Genomic DNA, 20822 nt, shown 5'->3' with positions numbered 1-20822 from the left:
GGCCGCCGGGAGCTCCGGGGCTCCCTCGGGCCGGGTCAGTCCCCCAACATGTGCAGCCCCGAGCATCCCGGGCCACCGTGCGGCCTGCGCCAGCCTCGCCGCCTCCGGGCCCCGGTGCCCCCAGGCCGAACCGCCCCTCTGCACTGCGGGGGACTCCGCTTCCCTCAGCCCGGGCCACCCCGACTCCGTCCCTCCCCGCCGCGGCTGGAGGCAGGGCCGGGGAGAGCGAGCTCCGGCCGGCCCCCGCAGGGCGGAGGTCACCCGCCTCCCCCCGCCCTCCGCCCATGGGCACCGGCCCCGTCCAGCAGCCGCCGCTCCGGCCCCGAGCGCAGCAGGAGGCGGCGGGGCGCGTTTCCCGGCGGCGGCTGCTCCCGCCTCGCCGCCCGTCAGCCGCCGGGGAGCCGCGGCCGAGGCGCATGGAGACAGCGGCCGCCGCGCTGTGCTGGGGTAAGGGCGCGATGAGGCGGCGGACGGGCTAGGACTCGGCCCCGGGGGGTGGGCGGCGGCGGCGTGAGCCGGAGGGGAGGAGGGTTTCCGCGGAAACTTTCTGTCACTCGTGCACCCCTTCCCCCCCAAAACACACCAAAAAACCCACAAAAAAAACCCACCCCAAAACCACAAAGCAGCAGCATCCGCGCCGGGATGTGCCGCCCAGAGCTGAGCAGAGCGGGGGTGCGGCGCGGGGGGCGAGCGCGGCAGCGAGAGGGAAAACCCCGCGGAGGCGGCGGGCGGAGAGGCTGCAGACAAGGGCGGCCCCGGTCCGGCGGAACGCCGTGCTCCGACTGGCATCAGGGGCTCGTGTTTTATGTGCAGCTGCAGGAGGGAACAAGTCCGTCTGTAAAGAAATCTAAACACTTTGTTATTTAGGACACATTTTACTCGTGTGCATGTTGTTGCCTGCAAATATAAATCCTAGAGGTGTAAGTTATAAATATTAAACCCTAAGAGCATAGGGGGGAGTATGTGTATCAAATTTTGGAATAAATTATTCCAGCGCAGTTTGACACACAAACACACCTAATGTAAGCAAGATGGGTTTAAAGAAATTAGGAAACACGGATGTTTCCCAATGGCAGGTGAGAGTATGACCAATAACTAGCAGATATATATATATATATATCTCATTGTTAGTTTTACATGGGTTTTTGAAGCTAAGAGTCATTAAAGTAATTTATAAACATTTCCTGAACTAGAGTGATACCTGGAAGTATGAAGCAATGACGTGTTAGGGTATTTTCATCCCCTTTCAAGCTACATCTGTGTGTATGCTCACAGTAATTCACATAATCCGGCCCCAGAGCATGCGAGTGCATGTTAACATCACAAAGTGTCTTCAACAGACATCTGGTTGCAAACCAAAACCAAACTGCTCCTAAGGACCTTTTTTTTTTTCCCCATTTTTCCCTCCTTAGTTCTTTTCTTCCATCTTCCTCTCATCTCTGGAAGCTCCATCCGTATTGGAATAGGCAGCAATTATTCCCATCTCTGTAAGTAGTCTTTTTTTTTAACTGCATTAATGGCATGTATGCAGTCATGTACTGCTGTAGGAATTTTATATTCAAAGCCCTTCAGCACATAAACATCAAGCCGTTAAAAAGCATATAGCTTTCTGATGAAGAAAACAACTGAGTTTACAGAAATGGATTTAACCTTGTGATTTTTACACAGACAAGACTCACAGGAATAAGTGATGTGTTTGAGAAAGAACCATAAAATTTTGTGTCAGGTTCAAGTACTTCATTATATCTTTTTTTTTTTTTTTAAAGCCCCCTTTTTTAGCATTTTCTCCCACTGCAACAAATTAGCACATAGCTGCTAAAACTGACTTGCAGATTGACACCAGTCAAAATTTATATCATTTTGGCAATCACTATTGAAACAAATACGGCTAAAAATTACTTCCCGTCATTGAAATAAAACAATTCCTGACACTTGACTTCCTCCTACTCTTTTTTTATGACTGACTTTTGTAGTTATTACTTGAAAGATTTTTAAAAAAGGAAATATAAAATTGTAGGAGCCAATTCCGTCCATGCCACTGGCCCTGTTTTAGCAGAAAACCTCATGTATGAAGGGAAGCAGAGCAGCATGTCCAATCTCTTGTATGAAAGAATGCATAACAACAAAAATACAGGCACAACCATTAAAATAACCAAATACCTCTCCAAACAAATGCTGCAACCCAAGAAAAGCCATGCTGATAAGTTGTCACTAGACTACCACTTCAGAAACAGCCATCAAGCTCCATGGCCCATCATGGATGAGAAATAGTATGATTAAACTTGAATTTTAAAGAAGAGACAAAAAGTTATTTGTTCTGGAGCTTACATAAAGGCACAGCAAAGTCTGGCAGCTACCATCATTCACAGACTAGCAATATTACCAAGCTTAATGCTTGCCGCCCTAACCTACCAACTTGGAGAAGTTTAGAGCAGCTTCTGTCAACCCTAGGTATTTGTAGGATCTAACCCTAAAATAACTTTTAAGGTAACTAAGAGCAGAGTTTGGTTGGTAAAGCTGGTATAGTGAACACTAAAAAGACTGCTGTTATCCCAGTCTATCCCACCTACACATTACAGGAAGGAGATGATGTAGAGGATTCTTCAAATATAAAGAATCATGGTATGCCAGGTACTGGAGCTGTTTACTCTCCCAGAGCTGGATTTACTAAGCAAGTGCAGAGGCCCAGGAGCAGGACTGCTCTTCTCATACATCCACTGTGCCTCAAGTATTCTCTGTTTTCTACAGGACAAAAGGCTAAAGTCACCCAAACCAGTCCAGGCTGGCTAATACTCAAGAGGGAGTATTATGGGACTTAAACAACACAGTACCAAGGCGGGTTGACAGCTCCAGCATTTGGTGGAACTTTCTCATCAGAAATAACATTTTCTAGTAGTTTTGTTGCTTTAGATGATTCTTTCTGAACGAAACATTGGGTTTTCATTGGAAAGTACTTTTAGCTTTTGACCAGGTGCGTTTGTTCAAGATAAAACGTCTGTTATCCCTAGAAAACATTGATGACAATAAGTCAGCAGTCGTGAAACAGTCAATGTTTGTTATACTTAAATGACTGGGGTCCAGAAAAACCAGAGAAGTTAAACGTTCTACAAATGGTTCTACCCAAACTGTCTTCCCTTCCTGCATGGCACTGCCTCTTCCGCCTCCTCCACCTCCTCCCCAGCCATTCTGAGATTCATGTCTTAAGACATGTATTTTAAGCACAGGTAAAAGCAAACAAACTGATTTTTCAGTCATTTATCCAGATTGCCAGTACATATCAGCTATTATAAAAAGACAGTTATTTTACAACTATTAAGTTATTATATGGTTATATATTTAAATATTAGTAAACCTTTATGATAACTGTATTGAACTATGCCTCTGCAGCTACAGCTAAGAGCACAAGGGATGTCCAGAGAAATGTACAATGTTGATTTGTATGCATGAATCAGGACAAACAAAACTTCTGCATGAAAGCCCACTTAGACCCAGCGTAGGGACATACTTGCCACACAGGAAAAGTGCAAAAAATCCTGATTCTAAACCGAGTAGGCCCTTGAGTAGTTACTTTGGATGCTGTCCCTCAGCATCTGGCTTACACACTGTAATAGCACAGCTGGTGGGCAGCTGTGCTGTCATTGACTGTAGCACAACTAGCTGTGCTTGAGACCCCAGGACAGCAGTGGAAGAGTGAACAAACTTCTACTCATAAGCAAGAAAATCTTTCTTTACACTGCAAAAAAAAAAAAAAAAAAAAAAAAAAAACAAAAAAAACAAACCCAAAACACTAAGGAATCTGTAGCTTTTGGTCTTGATGGCAAATGCTGTATTTTTCTGAGGATGGTCTCCAAACTCAGCCAATTTAACAGTTTGCCTGGAGCCCAGCACTCAAGGAACATAACTTCACATTCACATACACAGGCATAGGAAAGCCCAGGACTTCAGTTCAAAGAGGTGAAGACACACGGAGATTTTGGCTCTGTGCAAGTATCTCACAGTGGTTCTGCTGTCTCCACCAGATTTGAGACATACAGAAAGACAAGAGGTTGCTTCAAGCATGGCAGCTTTGCTGTGAGCCCGTGTCCTGGAGAGAGTACATTATGCAGGAAGTTTGAGACACAGACTGACAGATTGGCACCAGGACTTCTGCACCCTGCAGCAGTGGAATTCCACCCTTGCTCTTGTGGAATGCCTTGAGAAGTGTCAGTGATCAAAAGCACCAGCAGCAACCACCAGTCTCTCTCTTCTCTAACAGAAAACGCCAGAAACCATGTTTGTGATGCCAGATGGAGAGGGAAACACATGCTGTAGTTGCCCCTCTTCTCTAAGTGCACAGCAGGTTATACAGAATATAAATAACAAGTTGGTCTTTATTTTCCTTCACTGATTTTTTTTTTCCCCTCAGAGTGTGGATGTTTCCTAAAGGCAACCATCTCTCCTCACAGTTTTCCAAGTTGCACATAAGGCTTTAATGACTGACAGGGGGCAGAAGGGAAGGATATGCAAATACCATCAGAATCACACCTCAGACTTCTTTGTTCTCTCTTTATAAGTCATATCCTCCTCAGTATCTTCCTGCCATCAATTTATTTTATGATGGCTTGAAATCATCTCGTTTACATCAAGAGTGATTTTTTTCACCTTTTCATTTATTAGGCTGGAATCTGCACTAGGAGGATGTCAATTTCTCTCCAAGCCTGACAATTTCTCATCCTTGTTTACAAGGGTGTAGGCTGACAATGCCAAATCGTTCGTTTCCACTCTAAGTACTGACTTTATGCTTTAAGTTTCAGCAGCTTCTCCCAACTCCTACCTCTCATTCCCATGTTTTGGTTTGGGGGATTTTGTTTGGGGTTTTTTGTTGTTGTTTTTTTAGTGGAGAGAACAACAGATCAGAATTTATTCCTATGCAACTACTATGTGCAAAAAAAGAGATGAGAATACAGTCCTGCTCCTGCTCAAATAAACAGGAACAAAGGGAATCTCAAACTGGTGCAAGCAGCCATACAGAGAAACCTCTCAAAGAACAGAGGTAGAACACATCTTGGAAGTGCTGAATACGATTGACTCTTGGGGTCTGGCCTTGCACTGTTATCTAATGATTGTATTTGAACTACATATTCAAGCACCTCAAATGCATTAAATGCCCGGCACCTTTATGCAAATCTGTCAAGGAGAGGTGGATACCTAATTGATTATGAGCTCTTGTGAAGCCTACTGGAATCTCTGTGTTCAGATGCTTTGAAAATTTGGCTTCCTATTCAGAGCTGGCAGAAGCAAGCAATTCAGTTGGCTTTGACAGCATTTATGCAGTCAGTAAAATTAAACTGTGCAGTCAATACTACACTGAATGTGATGCCTACCTCTGCCTGCTCTATGCCTCGATTTCTTCCTCAAAAAAGCATTTACATAATTTAAGGCTTATTTAGTTATTTTGCAGCTCTCCTTGAGAACAGATGGAAAATCTGTATTCTCTGGATTCACAAAATACATATTTTGCTCTTGCTATATCTCTGAAACAGTTTTATGGGACAGGTCTGCAAGCTCTTCTGGTTTTTAACCATTGCTGCCCCCCACTGCTTTGCAGTTCAAAAAAATTGGATCTGCCCATATAATTTCTTATAGCTTAAAAGCATAATAGTTCTTCCTGAACTATTCTATCCTGATGATAAAACATCACAGTGGGTTTCTAGTGTTTTCATAAAGACAGTATCCCAAAGTGAGTTACACAGTTCAACAATAAATAGCAGATAGAAAAAGCATAGTATTACTTTCTGGATGACAGAGGAGTTTATCTGAAGGGCCTTCAAAATAGAGCCACTAAAGTGGTGAAAAGTAAAACAGGATTTTTATGTTGCAAGAACTGTAGAAAACTTTGACATCCAAACAGTGGTGAAGTCTTAGCCACTGATAGAGGCAAATCATGTTGAATTAGTGGAAAACAAAAGGAAGGTGAATAGCGAAAATACAAAGGGGAGTAAACTGAAGCAAGTTCACAAATATTTATATCTATCTACAGCTATAGCTATCTGTTTGATTCTGAGACCTTTTTTACACCTGACAAAGAGGAGAGTGTTTTCACCCACCCAGGGCTTTCAAAAGCAAGACTGACTTTCAGTAGACGTGGCTTTGTTACTCAGGAAGGACTTGCTTGTTACACAATGGCATCTATTGTTTCTCCTCCTTTCAGATGAACAAAGCATTCTGCCCTGTAAAAAAGAAGAACTACAGTGTGGTGATGGACTGTGCCTCTTGAACTGGCTGCACTGTCACTATAAGAAGGACTGTGGCAGAGACTACATGTCCATCAAACTAACATGCTCCAGTGAGTTACCCTTCAGTTTCCTATATTGTGCTGCAACATCCTGTCAATGTGAATCCATTTCCTCACTGAATTGGTGTTTATAGCAATATATGGTTCTAAACATTAGATGTGATCTGGCTTTGCTGTTGCAAGTATATGAATATTTATAGATGTATTTATTCATGTCTAAATCATTTAATTCTATGCTGATTTCAAGACTTCTAGACAAACGGCAGCAGTAGTGGGAATGCAATACTTGGTCAAGCTCAAAATGCATTAAGCTAATGTATTGTGAAGGCTGCTGGTCTGAAATGCCAGTTGTGGGGGAGAGGGAAAAAAGGCCTAAAAAGCCAGTCATCATTGCAGAAAACAATTAGGCACTGGCAGCCCTACAGACAGTGGCTGCTATCTGGGCACTCTGCATTTGGAAATGTTAATATGAATAAATACACAAACTGCCAGCTTACTAAAACAGTACTTGGGCAGGTAGGAGGTAAGAATTACTGTCAAGATATCCAGTGTATTTAAAGGAGTCATAGGATAAAGTCTTTAAGCAGTGCAGAGAGTTTTAACCATTTGTTTTGGAACCAGATTTGTGGCAAATAAGTTGAAAGATGAGTTGGATTTCTGAAGAAAAGTGTGTTGTAATTTCAGCAATTTCTGTTTACTGGCAAACTTAGTGATTTAACCACTTCAGCTTTTTCTGGTTTTTTAAACCATTTTCAGCTTTTTACTTTATGCTTGCTATGTTTACTTGTTAATTTCAAGCTATAGTTTTAACTTTGAAACCCTCCCTTCAACATACCCATTTTGTAACTAGCAACCTCTAAGTGCAGAAATTACCTTTAGACCTCTATTCTACACAGTACAAACAGAATAGATCACATGCTGTCACTAATTATTTGCCAGAAATACTTGCAGACTTGGGGGTTTTAATTAACACAATATTGTACACAGAAGGTAACAGCTACAATTTTGCAAAAGGAACAGTAGTTACAACAAGGAGGGCATATCGACAGCTACTGGCAATAAACTTCAGATGAAAGTAAATGAAAAAATGAGTTTGAGGAGTGAGCCTAATATACTCCATCCTCTAATGGGCATTCAGATTCATGGAGGCAGGACAGAGCTAATCCAAAGTAAAACCCTCTGAAACATGGCTAGTGCAGACAGCAGGCCCTCAACAACAACTGTTAAGTCTACAGATCCAGGCTTGCCACAACCAGCTGCCTGGCTTTACAGCAAACACTTGTGCAACACAAGCACTCTGTAGAATTGATCACAGTCCATTAAGCAGAGCTGGTCAGATCCATGGAGCACAGAAAATGATGAGTTTATAATTTAGAACTGAGAAGGGCTACAGTTAGCATGCATAGGAGGACAGACAAGATCTGAATTTTGGCAAGACCTCAGGTACTTATGCTCTGAATTGCAAATTTAATCAGCAGAGACTAAAGCTAGACATGTGGTTTGTTTTTTCCCTGTGTAAACAAGTTGGGTGTGGTCATGGAAAATTTAATGGGAACACATGAGATCTTGCATCTTGCCTGGAGTGCATGAAAACCTTTCAGAAACTTAGATCACACATAAATAAGTATGCATTATTTTCTGCCCCTCTTCAAAGTTGTGCATAAAGTAATTAATGAGTGACAACAACCTGTTTTGAATATATGTTGTTTTTTTTTCTAAATGTAAAGCTGTCACTTGAGCGCTAATATGAAAAAATGACAGCTGACAAAGGAGAGTCAAATAGTTTTGCTCTGAACACATTACATTACAGTGGTTAAAAGCACAAAAACACAAAACCAACAGATCATTTGCAATGGTTACAGAAGCGCACACAAATCAGAAATTGCCTAGAGGAAAAATTCATTATTTTTCAATGGAAAGACTGATTTGCTGTTCACAGATAAACCTGAAAGCAGAGTGTCATCCAGTGAGGCACTAGCATCTGTCACTTCACATATTCTTCACGGACACAGAAACGTTGCAGACGAGTGGCAAAGCACCTCTGTCGTGGTGGTTCTGCTGAATAACAGCAAGACCTGTTAGATCTGCACCACCAGCAAATCTGCACAGAATGACTCTGCCATCAGACCTGGTGGACAATATCCTTCAGTTCTATACTGACCAGTTGTTAGCATGCTTCAGATGAGTGCTCCCTAATGTCTTTTAAGTGAAAAGAACTCCAGCTAGGAAGAATAGGTTTATATTAAAATAGGAGGTTGGATCAGCTCCTCAGATGAGGCAACAGCTTGCTAGGAAGTTTTTAAGAATTACAGTAAGAGTCATCCCTAGCAAGAGGACAAAAACTATTACAGAGAAGATGACAGTATCTTCACAAGCATCTCCTCTGGTTGAAGCATAACTTGTTGAAAGCTTTACCCTGAGAAAGTAGGATTGAGATTTCCTGAGCCTAAAAAGTCCTAAATTCAGTATTGTACTGAATATAGAGGGAAGTGTCTGTAAATGCTGTTAAGAATCATAACCCCTGCTTCTAATGGAAGATTGAACACACAAACACATTACACACCACTCAACAGGACAGCAAAAAAACCTCCGAGTACTACTCACAGTACTCTTTTCCATGTAATTAGCAAAGCACTTTTATGATAAGATCAATTAATTACACTGCCAAGCAGCTGGTGATACAGTCACATAGTGTGTAGAGCTTTGTTTTTTGAATTCCATTATGTGGAATATTTATTGAAGTCCAAAAAGACTTTCAGTGCTAACACACTTACTGTGTTATTCTGCTTTATTTTAATTTTGTTTCACTTCTCCTATGTCTGACTTTCTAGAAACCCAAGAACCCTTTCTGTAAAGCTAAACCAGCAGGAATAGTACTGTCTCTGTATATAACTAGTGGTTACACATCACATATACCATAATGGACACACATCTTTTGGAGCCATGTGGAAAAATCTGTACATTTTCAAAAACCATTAACATCCACCAAACTGGAAAATGAAAACATTGTTCAGGTGCTCCTGAAAAGTACTACAGTTCCCTCCCAAGTAAATACCCACAGTCAGGACATAGGTATTAGGGTGTTTCTACTTACAGGCAAGTCTCATTTTTAAGATGCAGAAATTTGGGTGGACTACAGGTACACTGGGATTCCCAGGAAGCTTATCACACGCAACGTCATTTCACAAAACTGGAATAAAACAATAATTCACTCTCGGCTATCAAATAATACAATAGAACAGTCACCTAGAAGAACTGGGATAAAATACAGCCACCAAAGTGAAAGGAAGGGATTTCTTTCCTATTGCCCCAAGAAAATTATCCCATCAGTCTGAAAACAGGTCAATCATTCCTATCAGCACTAGAGTTCTCAAAAAGCACCAGAAAAGCATGGTGGGTTTTTTTCCTTTGACTGGACTAGATCCTCTCTGAGAGTACTTAAATTTAAACTTTTAGCTCTGGTGTGAGTATTCAGGCCTTTAAGCAAACACACAACTTCAGATTAGCTCAGAAGGTTGTGCTTTATGCAGGTTTCAAAATAAAAAGCTTTCCCATAGTATACCTATTGGAAGCTTATTCATCAAACACTTTTCTTTTTTAGTCCGAGAAAGCCTTTTCTCTTTAAAGAGAGAAAATATGTGGCCAATATATGTGCTCACTATGAATGTGTATTCATTCCAGGGGATTTTGGATTTGTAAGTAGCTAAGGGAAATGCCTGAGATTTGCTTCTTAAAGCACTGGCAGCACATCAACCACTGAAGCAGACTAATGATAGAGTGAAAGGGAAATTACTCTCAAATCATCTCCTGCCCACTGTGTCATTAATGCCTAACCTAATATTCTGGATTCACGTACTTAGGCGTTGGGAGGGAATAAAATGAGAACCTTTTGTTCTAGCATTTATACAATCAGATACAATAGTGACTATAATGGGTGCTTCCTACACCAGTAACCACCACCATGTGGTCTCAGTGCTCATTCAGAATAAGAGATTGCTTTGTGTCAGCTATGCTGGTAAGGTGGAGCTCAGAAATGGGAAAGACAGAGGAAAAAGAGATGCCAAGCAAGGAGTTCAGAAATAAATACCCAGGAAAGGGAAAAACTAAAACTGACAGCTCTTTCTCAACAGTATAATACCAGTTTTACTATCATGTAGCATACTAAAATCTTTTATGGTCCAATGCTTTAAGACAAAAATGAGGCCATGGCATTTTCAGAATATTCATGACTACTGTGGGCAGTCTAGTCACACTGGAACTCTTGACATTATTGCTTGTCCAGTTATGAGCAAATGGCAAAGATACCTGTTTCCTAAATGAAACAATGAAAAAAATCCCAGAGGGCCTACACACAGAACAGTGGTTATAAAGCACAGACAGGCAATAGTTATTTTACACACCCTTTTAGACCTTGGCACATAAAGGAGAAGCTTTACAGTTAACCACTGTAAAGTGACGTTTCAGGGAAGGAAGTCAGGAAATCCTTGGGTCCTCAAAATCAACCTCCACAGTATCTACTGAGAGTAAGAGCAGACTTCCCAGTGAGGCTGTATTCCAGGAGAGATTTCCATCAAAAATTTAACATATTGCTACAAGATGGAAAATATCCATGCTATTGCCACAAACCAGTCTAGTTCTGGCAGGAAAGCCTCAACAAGTGGTGTGGATCAACCAGGAAGAAGGCAGGATAAAGTTCTTTTGAGAGGAAGAAGTCTAAGTTTTTCATAGCATCTCACACATCCAATTTCCTAACCATGGCTCCCAGACATACTGATAAGTAAAGAACAACAGTACCAGTCCATGTGTTTGACCCCTGGCTCTGATACTCCTAAAACGCTGTTCATGGCACCACACTGATCAACAACAGCTTGACAAGTTGGTTGTGTAAAAATCATCTCTATACTTACCAATAGATGATGCATTCATACACATATATAAACACAGCTCTATAAATATAAAAAGAAATAAACAAAAAACAACAGGAATTAATTTAATATTGTGGGATTTTAAATCCCCACAATTCAGTTAATTTTTGCCCTTCAGAGTTATCGTGTCTTTCAGAAACAAAATAGTTACTTCCTTAGCTTACTCTGAGACCTTAATTTTAGCATTTAAGAAGCAAAACACTGACATTAAAGTATTCCTTTAATGTGCAGCTACCATGAAATTCAGCCTAATGGAAAAGAACATGAACTATTTAAAGTGTATTTCAAGTATGAATATATTTGCCTATTTTCTTCCTGTATCAGTCAACCAGAATCACCACGTGAAAAAATCCATTCTTATATCTATCTACTTCTCCTTTCTCTTTCTTGTCTTCTTTTTTCTTCACTGACTGTTTTTTTTTGCTGTTAAATCCTTTTGAATCAGAAGTAGAACCACTGTTAAGTCTGAACAAAAGCATCGTATTACATGTACTCAGGGGAAGCTGCTCTGCAAAGTAATGCATGGATTTATTCCAGTTGAAAAAACAAGCTAAAATTTCCCTTGCCTTAAGAGCTCACATGTATAATCTTTGCTTATTTTACGTATATTTCTCAGAAAATACTCAGCAAAACAGTGTTGACCTGTAGCACTTAAGATGTTCCTGCCTTTACCTACTCTTTCTCCAGTCCTGTAACCAGCCATTTAGCATAGAAGCTTACATGCCTACAAAACCTTGGCTATCTTTCATTATCTCTAATTACCTATGTGCTTTTTTTTTTTAAGATTGTATTATCTATCAAGAACTTTACTAAAAGTAGCATCACCTGGGGTTATGTGGCTACCGTGTTTAGTACCAAAGAAGTGTCTTTTATGTCATTTGATCGTTAAGCTTTTTACTTTTAAAGTAACTAAACATGGCATGAAACTTTAAAATAACTCTGTCATGAAGACTTAAGGTTCATATTAATGGAAAACAGGTTTATATTTGTTCTAAAAGCTGCATCTACACGGATAATCCCACAGATTGCCTTTCTATGAAGTACCACAGGCCATTTGGATTAATAATCTCCATCACTCTGTAAGGCTTTATATAAGGTCATGTAGGTAATCCTGCCTATGGAAAGTTCTCCCTAGGTAATCCTGTCTAGAGCCAGGCAAGATGATTAATGTAATCTTGTCATGAGACTGTTGAGAAAAGTATGCTTGAATACTATACTGATTTTGGACAGTTCTTTTTAGGAAAGCAGGTTTCAAAGGAGTGTTAATTATATATATACTGTAATGTATAATATACAGTATAAATATATATATAAAAATATATATGAAGTAACATAACAGTATTTACAATGAGAGAGCAACAACAGTCACTGAAAATATTAAATTTTAATCTAATGAATGAATTCTTTTGTTTCCATTCATTCCAAGTTAAATCTATTAGATGTCCTTTTTAAGTTATTCCAACTGAAAAAAAGATCTTTGTCATTTCACAAACTCTGTGCAGATTTGTATCCAGGCTTCTCCTAGTCCTTGCAAACAGTTTCAGCAAAGGTGAACAGACCCTCTGAGTTCAGATTTACATACTCCAGATTGTCAGTGGAGATGGACAGGTAGACTCAGGCCAGTGATTTCATAGAGGTTCAACCTGTCCTGTAGATGCATCCAGTCTCTTCTTACTGACCAAATGGGAGGCCTAGAAAGCAGTGATTCCTATAATAAGCTCTCAGTCTGTGTGATACTTTTATGCTCCACTGAAATTGATAGGAAACCCTTGTGGAAACACAAATGGAAGGCATGCCAGAGGCACTGTCTTACAGCAAAGAGCTCTGAACTCAAGAGACCCAAACTGTCCTGTGTCTGTATAGTTCTTCCTGAGAAGTTATTTTCTTTTAACTTCTTCACTTAGCAAACGTACACAGCTATACTTGTCAGCTTTGAAAATTGCTGTATTATAGGCATGCTAGCACTCTTAAGAAGCAACAGGATGATATTTCTTATATTTAGAAATGCTTTTGTAATACAAGCTTCTCTATTAGGAAACAGACTTCAGTATCGGAAAAAAAAAAAAAAAAAAAAGGAGGGGAGGAAAGGAAAAAAGTAAGCAACTGTCTGCAAGTAATTTGAAGGCACCTTAGTAAATCAGTTCTTATAATCTTGCTGACTAATTCAGGCTTCTAATATCACATTGTATGCTGTAATGCTGTAATCTTTATCATGCATTTAAATTCAGAATTGACTGCTACTTGTTACTCTTATTCTTTGCTTACTCACAAGATGATGCTTTGGCTTCCAGTTAGATTTCAGGGTTTCCCATTCTTCATGAAACTTATTTCTTTTTTACTAGAAGAATTTAGATTGTTTTGGAAACTATTATCTACTCTTTCCCTGTTACAACAATATGCAGCCAATATTCATACAAAAATGTTGTTGCTGGATTTATTTGTAAATTTCATATACTACCATAGTCTGGATTATCAAAAGTAATGACAACATCCTCTTCTCTTACAATGTTTATTTATCTCTCCTACGGATTACTTTGAAAGACTGCTTCTTCCGGTGCTGTTCTGTTTATATTAAGCCTATTTTCCTTTTATTTGCTTTTATTTGTTTTATTCATATTGTACTGCATGCTACGGGTCAGTATTTGTTAACCTTGCTCAATATAAAAATCCTACTCACGTACCACCAGCTTTTGTAAGCAGAAATTAACAATGTCCATAATTGAAATAGCCCTCAGGTAGCTGTTAATTAGAGCAGAATTTTTATCTTCATTATGTATCTTTAATTTGACAACTTATCTTTTCATAAGCATGTAGCTACAAAGAATAGAGAGTTTAGAAAATAACAACTAAGTGTAGAGTTCTGACATACAGTAAACATAAAAGGCAGGCCTGCATGGCTCTGGCACCCTTGTCCTTGTCACCCTGGTGTTATAGCTCAAGAACTCTGCAATAGCAACTGGAAGTCAGTAGCTTTAAGAAGGGAGTATGATCAGGTAACTGAAGCAAATATGCCAGTGCTAGAGCTTCCAGAAGTAGGACAGTCATTCTGAAGATGACATCCCCTTCCTTGCCCCGTGAACTTCGAAAATGCTCAATTCTGCTAGATTCAGCTATTTTCAAGGCAGAGATATATACTAAATTATTTGATAGGCTATGAAGAATTACTAGGTTGATTTCATAGTGAGATATTATCAGTATTACTGATAATGAAATATGAAATATTTCATGAAATATGGCATTTCTTTGTATGGTTGCATTTTTTCAGGAAGAGAATCTAAGGCTGAAAAGGGGAGTTTCTACCAAGGCAGCCTGCCAAAGGCTGCTCTGTAAACCTGCAAACAGACAAGAAACTGATCCAGTTAAAGAGTTATGTTGATATGCCTTTTCCTTCATCTGTAGTGTGAAGTCTGAGAACTTCAGAAAATAAGAGCATTTAAACACTTGCGTAATTGTTATTATAACACTTCTATGATACAGACTTTTAAAACAACAAGACAATAAAAAGAGCCCATCAGCAAGGTAAATACTGTTCCCACAGTATAAACAGGTACAACAGTGACAGGTATCTCTCTGCTCTCTGAATTGGGAAATTCTATAAAATCAAGAATGCATTTACAGTGTGTAAAGTATGTACATAAGCACTTTCCTGAATTGAGGCTTACATTCTTTGTCCACAGTTTCTTTATAAATAAATGTCAGAATGCACCTTTTGGCATTTTAGCTTTATGACACGAGTTAGTGGGAAACATTATATGCAGTAGAACAGAGAATAAAACAACAAAACAGAGCAAACAGAAAACAGTCAGCGGGGCCATGGGGCAGAAAGCCTCCCTGAAATCCTAAATTCATATATGCCTTAAATCATGACTGAGATAAGGTGGTTGGTTTCATCTAAGTGGCTAACAGAAGCCAGAGAAGTGCACAGAGCAGTGAGTGAAAGGAAGACTAAAGAGCTCATGGTCTAACTTGGATGATACTCCTGGCCTAAAGCACTATTAAATCCTTCACCACCTTTGTAATGCTGCACTTGCTACAATAGTTACATGGGGGAAAAAAAAGATTCTTTGCTGCAACTTCAGTGCAATTACAGGGGCAGCCTTTGTTGAATGTGGATTCAGTTGTCTGGCCTCAGGAGTGATGGATTAATTTCAGGTTGAATTATGGGTCTGGGAGTTGAATCTTCTTGGTCTCTAAGGGAGCCCTGCTACTGCAGCCTGGCTCTTCTGAATTTTGTTGACATAGTTCTTTGTGTTTCTATTTAGATTGGGTATTAGGAAAAATTTCTTTACTGAAAGAATTGTTGGCCACTGGAACAGGCTGTCCAGGGAAGTGGTGGAGTCACCATCACTGGAGGTGCTCCAAAAACATGCAGACATGGCACTTCAGGACATGGTTTAGTTGGCATGGTGGTGCTGACAGTTGGATCTGATGATCCTAGAGGTCTTTTCCAGCCTTAAGGATTCTGTGCTCTAGAAACAAGGCCTGGGCACCAATCCTGTGTCTACTCTAGGAGCAAGGTCAGGGTCCCAATTTTGCTTCCTGGGTAAAGTTGTGAGGGAAGTTTTTATTCACACAGTGTGCTTCACACCATGGCCATAAAAAATTGTAGTGGTTTTACCAGCTAAGGGACAGAAATGGTTAAAGACTTGCATTGCTGTCTGTGCACCTCCACTAGTGAAGCCACAAGTCTGCTACTAAGAACAAACCCAGACAGTCTGGGGAGTCTCCCAGGAAAGAGAAATGTCAGAACTGACACAATGTTTGCAGTAGTAAGCTATGTTGGCAAAATTCTTGTAGATGTCACCAAAATGTAAATTAACTCCACTGACTCAGGGAAGCAGTCTCCTGGAGAAAGAGACACAGAAGTTATTTGCATTTAGCAGGGGATTACAAATATGATTGCTCTCTCTCTCCTTCTCTCAGACTAAAACTGTTGGCTCAGTGTCAGCTGTGCAGAGAGGCATTAATACCAAGAGACTGAAGTGGGTATCCCTGTGTGCTTGGCAGCTAGATTTTTTTTCACACAGACTTCGCTACAGAAATGCTGATTCCTCAGTACTAGGAATACAGTACAGCAGAAAAATGCAGAAGTATATAATAGGTACAGAAACAAAGAGGTCAATCAGTGAAAATGCTGGATAGATTCATCACTTCAGTAATATTCAGTGAGGTCAGTCCACAAGCTTTTGCTGAGCTCTGGGTGTTTTCTTGCCCTGAGTGCAAGAGCATGCACTTTGCAAAGTTCTACAGAAACCCTGTTCTGGAAATAGTCCATAGAATATGAGTTCACAAAAGGGTAAAGTTTACCTGATAAAAATGTATGAACAAGACAGGTATAATGCAACATCTTAATTTTTGTTGCCTGGAGAAAGGAAGCATTATCAGGATAAGAACAAAATCCATAAAGATAGTACAGGAATGTTACATTTCCCACTTTTTAAGGTATATAAAACAAAATATGAAAAATATAACAGAGCTAAGTGCCATAATTTCCCCATAAAGAATAAATAGCACAGTAATCCCCACTGCAGAAGACAGAGAAGTATCAACAGGAAATAAAGCAGGTTTCCATAATAAATCTCTTTTTCTCTATTTTCTGTCTTCATATGACCAATGTACTATTCATTAGAAGCAATTGCTCAGATTAAGCTGATTAATTGAGAGATGAGCAGATAACTGGCCAGTGCACAAGATAATTTGACTGGACACTATTGATTCCTGCTATAATGAAAGATTCAGGAACTGGAAGTGATCAAAGTGATGAAAACTTGTTTGGATAGTGTAGTATCAATAGTACACAGAAACTACCAGGTATCTGTGCTTCATCACTGATATCTACCCACACAGTCAGTAAGACAGTGAAAAAAAGAAATCTAAATTAATCAGAGAAAATGGGTCACTACTTCTTACTATCAGTAATCATCTTGACACATACTGTAAATTAATGCTTTATACACTCTTCATAACTTTTTATCTCAGCCACAGTAATTGTCTAAGGTTGATACACATATGTTTCTCTTTGCAGTCTTTTTGGCTAATCAAACACAGATAAAGAGCAACATGAGGAACAAACATATGCATTACTAGGCTCTCTGATCTTTCTCTAGAGACAGGTTTTCTTTCCAAGTAACTCAGCAGATGAACAGGAACAGTGACTTTCCTTTCAGAACCAAAAAGCTCACTGAACAATCTTAGCACTTCATGAATCAACAAGGTTGCTCACACCTTCACAAGCACTCAGTGCTTGCAAGCTCAGGTGTATTGTTGCCAATAAGGCCATCAGTTTTATCATCAACCCTGTGTTCCTTGGCCCAGCTCTAAAATCTGGTATATTAGGAAACTGTGCAGCAGCTGCTAGTTAGAAAAATCTGTGATCTCATCCCCAGAGGGACTTAACAGGATAGTATTAACAAGTGACACAGTAAACACAAATACATCAATTATTTTAATAATCCAAACAGCATGATATTTCTTGTATCATATGCTGCCAGCACAAGGGAGATCAGAGGACCTTAAATCAGAGTCCATGCACATGATATTCAGTACAGCCTTTAAAACAAATCCTAGTAGGACAACTTGCACGGGCTCAACATTATAAAGCTGTAGGTGTAGCTCCATAAAATGGTGGTTCTGCTTGTCAACATTTAGGGCACATTTCTTCAATAAATACCAGTGCAGAAGCTATATAGAGAGCAGCAGGGCTTCAAACAGGGTGGTGTTGAGACCTTCCTAGGTAAAGACTTGCAATCTATCCCTTTATCCTCAGCACTACCCCAACAAAAACCACAAACCAAAACCTCAAAAGAACAACTGACACTATCAGCCAAACCGAATTACTCACACCTAACTTCAAACCACATTCCCTGACCATTGTATAATGGAAAGCAGGACCTCACCCTTCTCCAAGCCATAAACAACCTATCAGTGTAGTAGAGTTTCAAGACACCTTGACCACTCTTGCTTACGACTTCTCAAAAGATACCTTGTGATGCATGAGACAAGAATGAGGAGTTGCTGTAGCCTATACTGATAAAAATTATAACGGAATCCAAACTATAGGGTTTGAATACTCCGTGACATCATCACCATAATTCATATGGAAGTGTGTAACAACATTGCAAACCCATTTTAATTCTTTTTAAAAATTCAATTTATCTTGAAAGAAAGACGAAGATGTATCACATAAGACACCATCTCTTAAAGACAGATCTTTGGATTCCAGCATTTAACAGCTTTCTATCTTATCACCCAAAAGCACTGAGTGTCAATCATTCCTCTACATATTATTTTTTTAGTAGGTTATTACTGTTGAAGATTAGAGATGAGAACAGGAAAAGAAATAGGATTCTTTTGATCAGAAAAGTCCTAAATAGGAAGCAGCACATAGCCACAACACTAGAAGGAATGTTTGAGATATATGTAAGGTATTCCTGAACCTCCATTAATAGTTCAAATTCAGAATTTTGTTGCAGATACAAGCTTTTTAGCAGAGAGAATAGTGAGGTACAATATAGAATTATTTGCTGATAACAATTTTTTCAAAACTTTCCCTCTCAGAACAACAAAGTTATTATAATGGTACCTTTTATTTCCAAATTATGCATGAGAAGCTCGTGTTCCAAAATACCAGAGGTTCCCACAACAAAAAATGTACTGCTTTGGCCCCAGTCAAGTCACTACTAACCTAAGGTGGATCTGAGCTTATGAAGGTAACTTTAATGTGTAAAACTTGATTCTCATCATAGTTATTTCCAAGCCCTAATACAGAGCTTCTGAGAAAAGTAATAGATTTGGGGCCTGCTTATAAAATCTTATTAGTTCAAAGTTGTTTGTATATGAGAAAATAGGGGAAGAAATATATTGTCCATCACAAAGTGGGCTGTTATACTTACAGAGTGATTTGTTTCACTGCAGTGGTATTTATCATGTTGATAAAATAGACCATGGATCTGAAAATTGGATGATTTTTCCTGTTAATTTGAAACAGCACCTATACATGCTGCTGTGACATCAACATAATACCCTAAAGCCACAGCATCTGAGAAGATTTATTTTCTAAGCCCTTATGCAGCCACATTCTCTTTGCTTCTGACATTCTCAATTTGCAGGCTGCTGGTGATCCAATCTTATTTATTCTGGCTCTATAATAAGGATGTCAATGCAAGAAGAGAAAAGTCATTATCTGATAGCCAGCAGACATGATAAAAAGGCAGAGTTAGGTATCTCAGAGGAAAGGCCACCCTTTCTGCTTTGGATGAGCTTCTCAAGGTCATGGGCAGCTTTTGTACATGTAAGTATGCTCCAAATTCACTTTAAACTGAGTGCCTCACATAAAACTGACATTTCCCTACCACACAGTCTCATGTTCTGAATAAGGTTTGATTTTTTTTACTATTGATCAGTGACAAGTTTTAATTATAATTAGAACATATATATGCAGTGAGAAAGATCAAAGAAGCAATGTCAGCTGTAGAGACACTTACTCTAAATTTATGGGTCCTGTCTGGCTAAGTGCATTCATAAGGGTTTGGACTATGCTGAAGTATTTCCCTCAGTAGCAATAATCAGGCAAGACTGGTTAACCACTTGTACAGAAAGATTTTTACCTCAAATTTAAAAAGAATAATGAATATAACCTTCTTTAGGGAACTGTTTAAATGTCACAGTTGTAGCAACTGACAGCAAAAATTTATTTATATGTCAGCTTTGCCAAATAACTGCTAAGTACCACTCCAGAAGATAAGCTACCATTAAGCACAAGTTAATGGGCACTCATAAGCAGAAAGTGGATGAAATAGTTTGATCTGCAATATACATGAGCTAAACTACACTAACCAACATTCAGTCTATGAATAGGTACACCATACTATACCCTTCAGCAGCCACATTATGATAAAAATTTGAAGCAGTCTCTATATAGATATTATTCAATATCAATTGTAGCTTAAGAAGCAGTTTAGGTTTGTGTGTGCAAATCAGAACAGCATACAGAGCAGGAGGACATGACTGGCCCGTGGGCTGTACGTAGTGGAGGCAAGCAGTGAAAGAAGTAAATATGCTCTTGGGCCTCCTGAACTGAACATTCCTTTCCCCACACTATTTGTATGGTTCTTGCAAATCTGATTTATAGAGAGCTCATTTCCCACTTTGCTACAAGATAGCAAGATAGATGCAAAGAACCAATAGCCTTGCCTGCTCTTAGTATCATCATAATTTCCTTCTTAACACTAAACATATGTATATGTAACATAATTCTATCTCTCTAGAATATAGAAACAATCTGATGTGCAATTTTCCCACAGCTAAATGAGTGTAACTGGTGAAGTGAGTGGTTTATTGTTTTGGTGTTAAAAGCACAGAGGTTTAAGTTTGCATTGTAGCATGACAGTTTGCACTACAGTAACTCTGTTTTAGAGGGCAGGAACCCAAATACTCAATGCATTCAAATGTTATGGTAGCAACACCTGATTTATTGCACTCAACACAAGCCATTGCTGTAGCCAGATCTACAAAGCACTTTATATCTTCCATACTTCTAGTGATAGCTACAAAGTCCCTGTACTTAATAATTTTTCTAGTCCTTTTGGGTCCCTAGTTATTCCTGCCTTAATAAATTGCCATCA

At 39.4% G+C, this 20822-nt stretch overlaps 1 protein-coding gene across 1 annotated transcript in view; it reads left to right on the top strand.

The window, feature by feature from the left end:
• Nucleotides 1-373: 373 nt before the first annotated feature.
• The window catches only part of LOC103526605 (protein BEAN1), a 38834-nt gene continuing 18385 nt past the window's right edge, over nucleotides 374-20822 (top strand). The window contains 3 exon segments of the mRNA XM_030457474.1: nucleotides 374-447; nucleotides 1413-1487; nucleotides 6191-6325. Of these exon segments, the coding sequence (XP_030313334.1) occupies nucleotides 417-447; nucleotides 1413-1487; nucleotides 6191-6325 (241 nt within the window). The 5' untranslated portion in view covers nucleotides 374-416.

Source organism: Calypte anna, chromosome 11, assembly GCF_003957555.1.
Source record: "Calypte anna isolate BGI_N300 chromosome 11, bCalAnn1_v1.p, whole genome shotgun sequence".
Lineage (NCBI taxonomy): Eukaryota > Metazoa > Chordata > Aves > Apodiformes > Trochilidae > Calypte > Calypte anna.
Note: the sequence above shows the minus strand (reverse complement) of the source record. Positions and strands in the feature narration are given on the sequence as shown.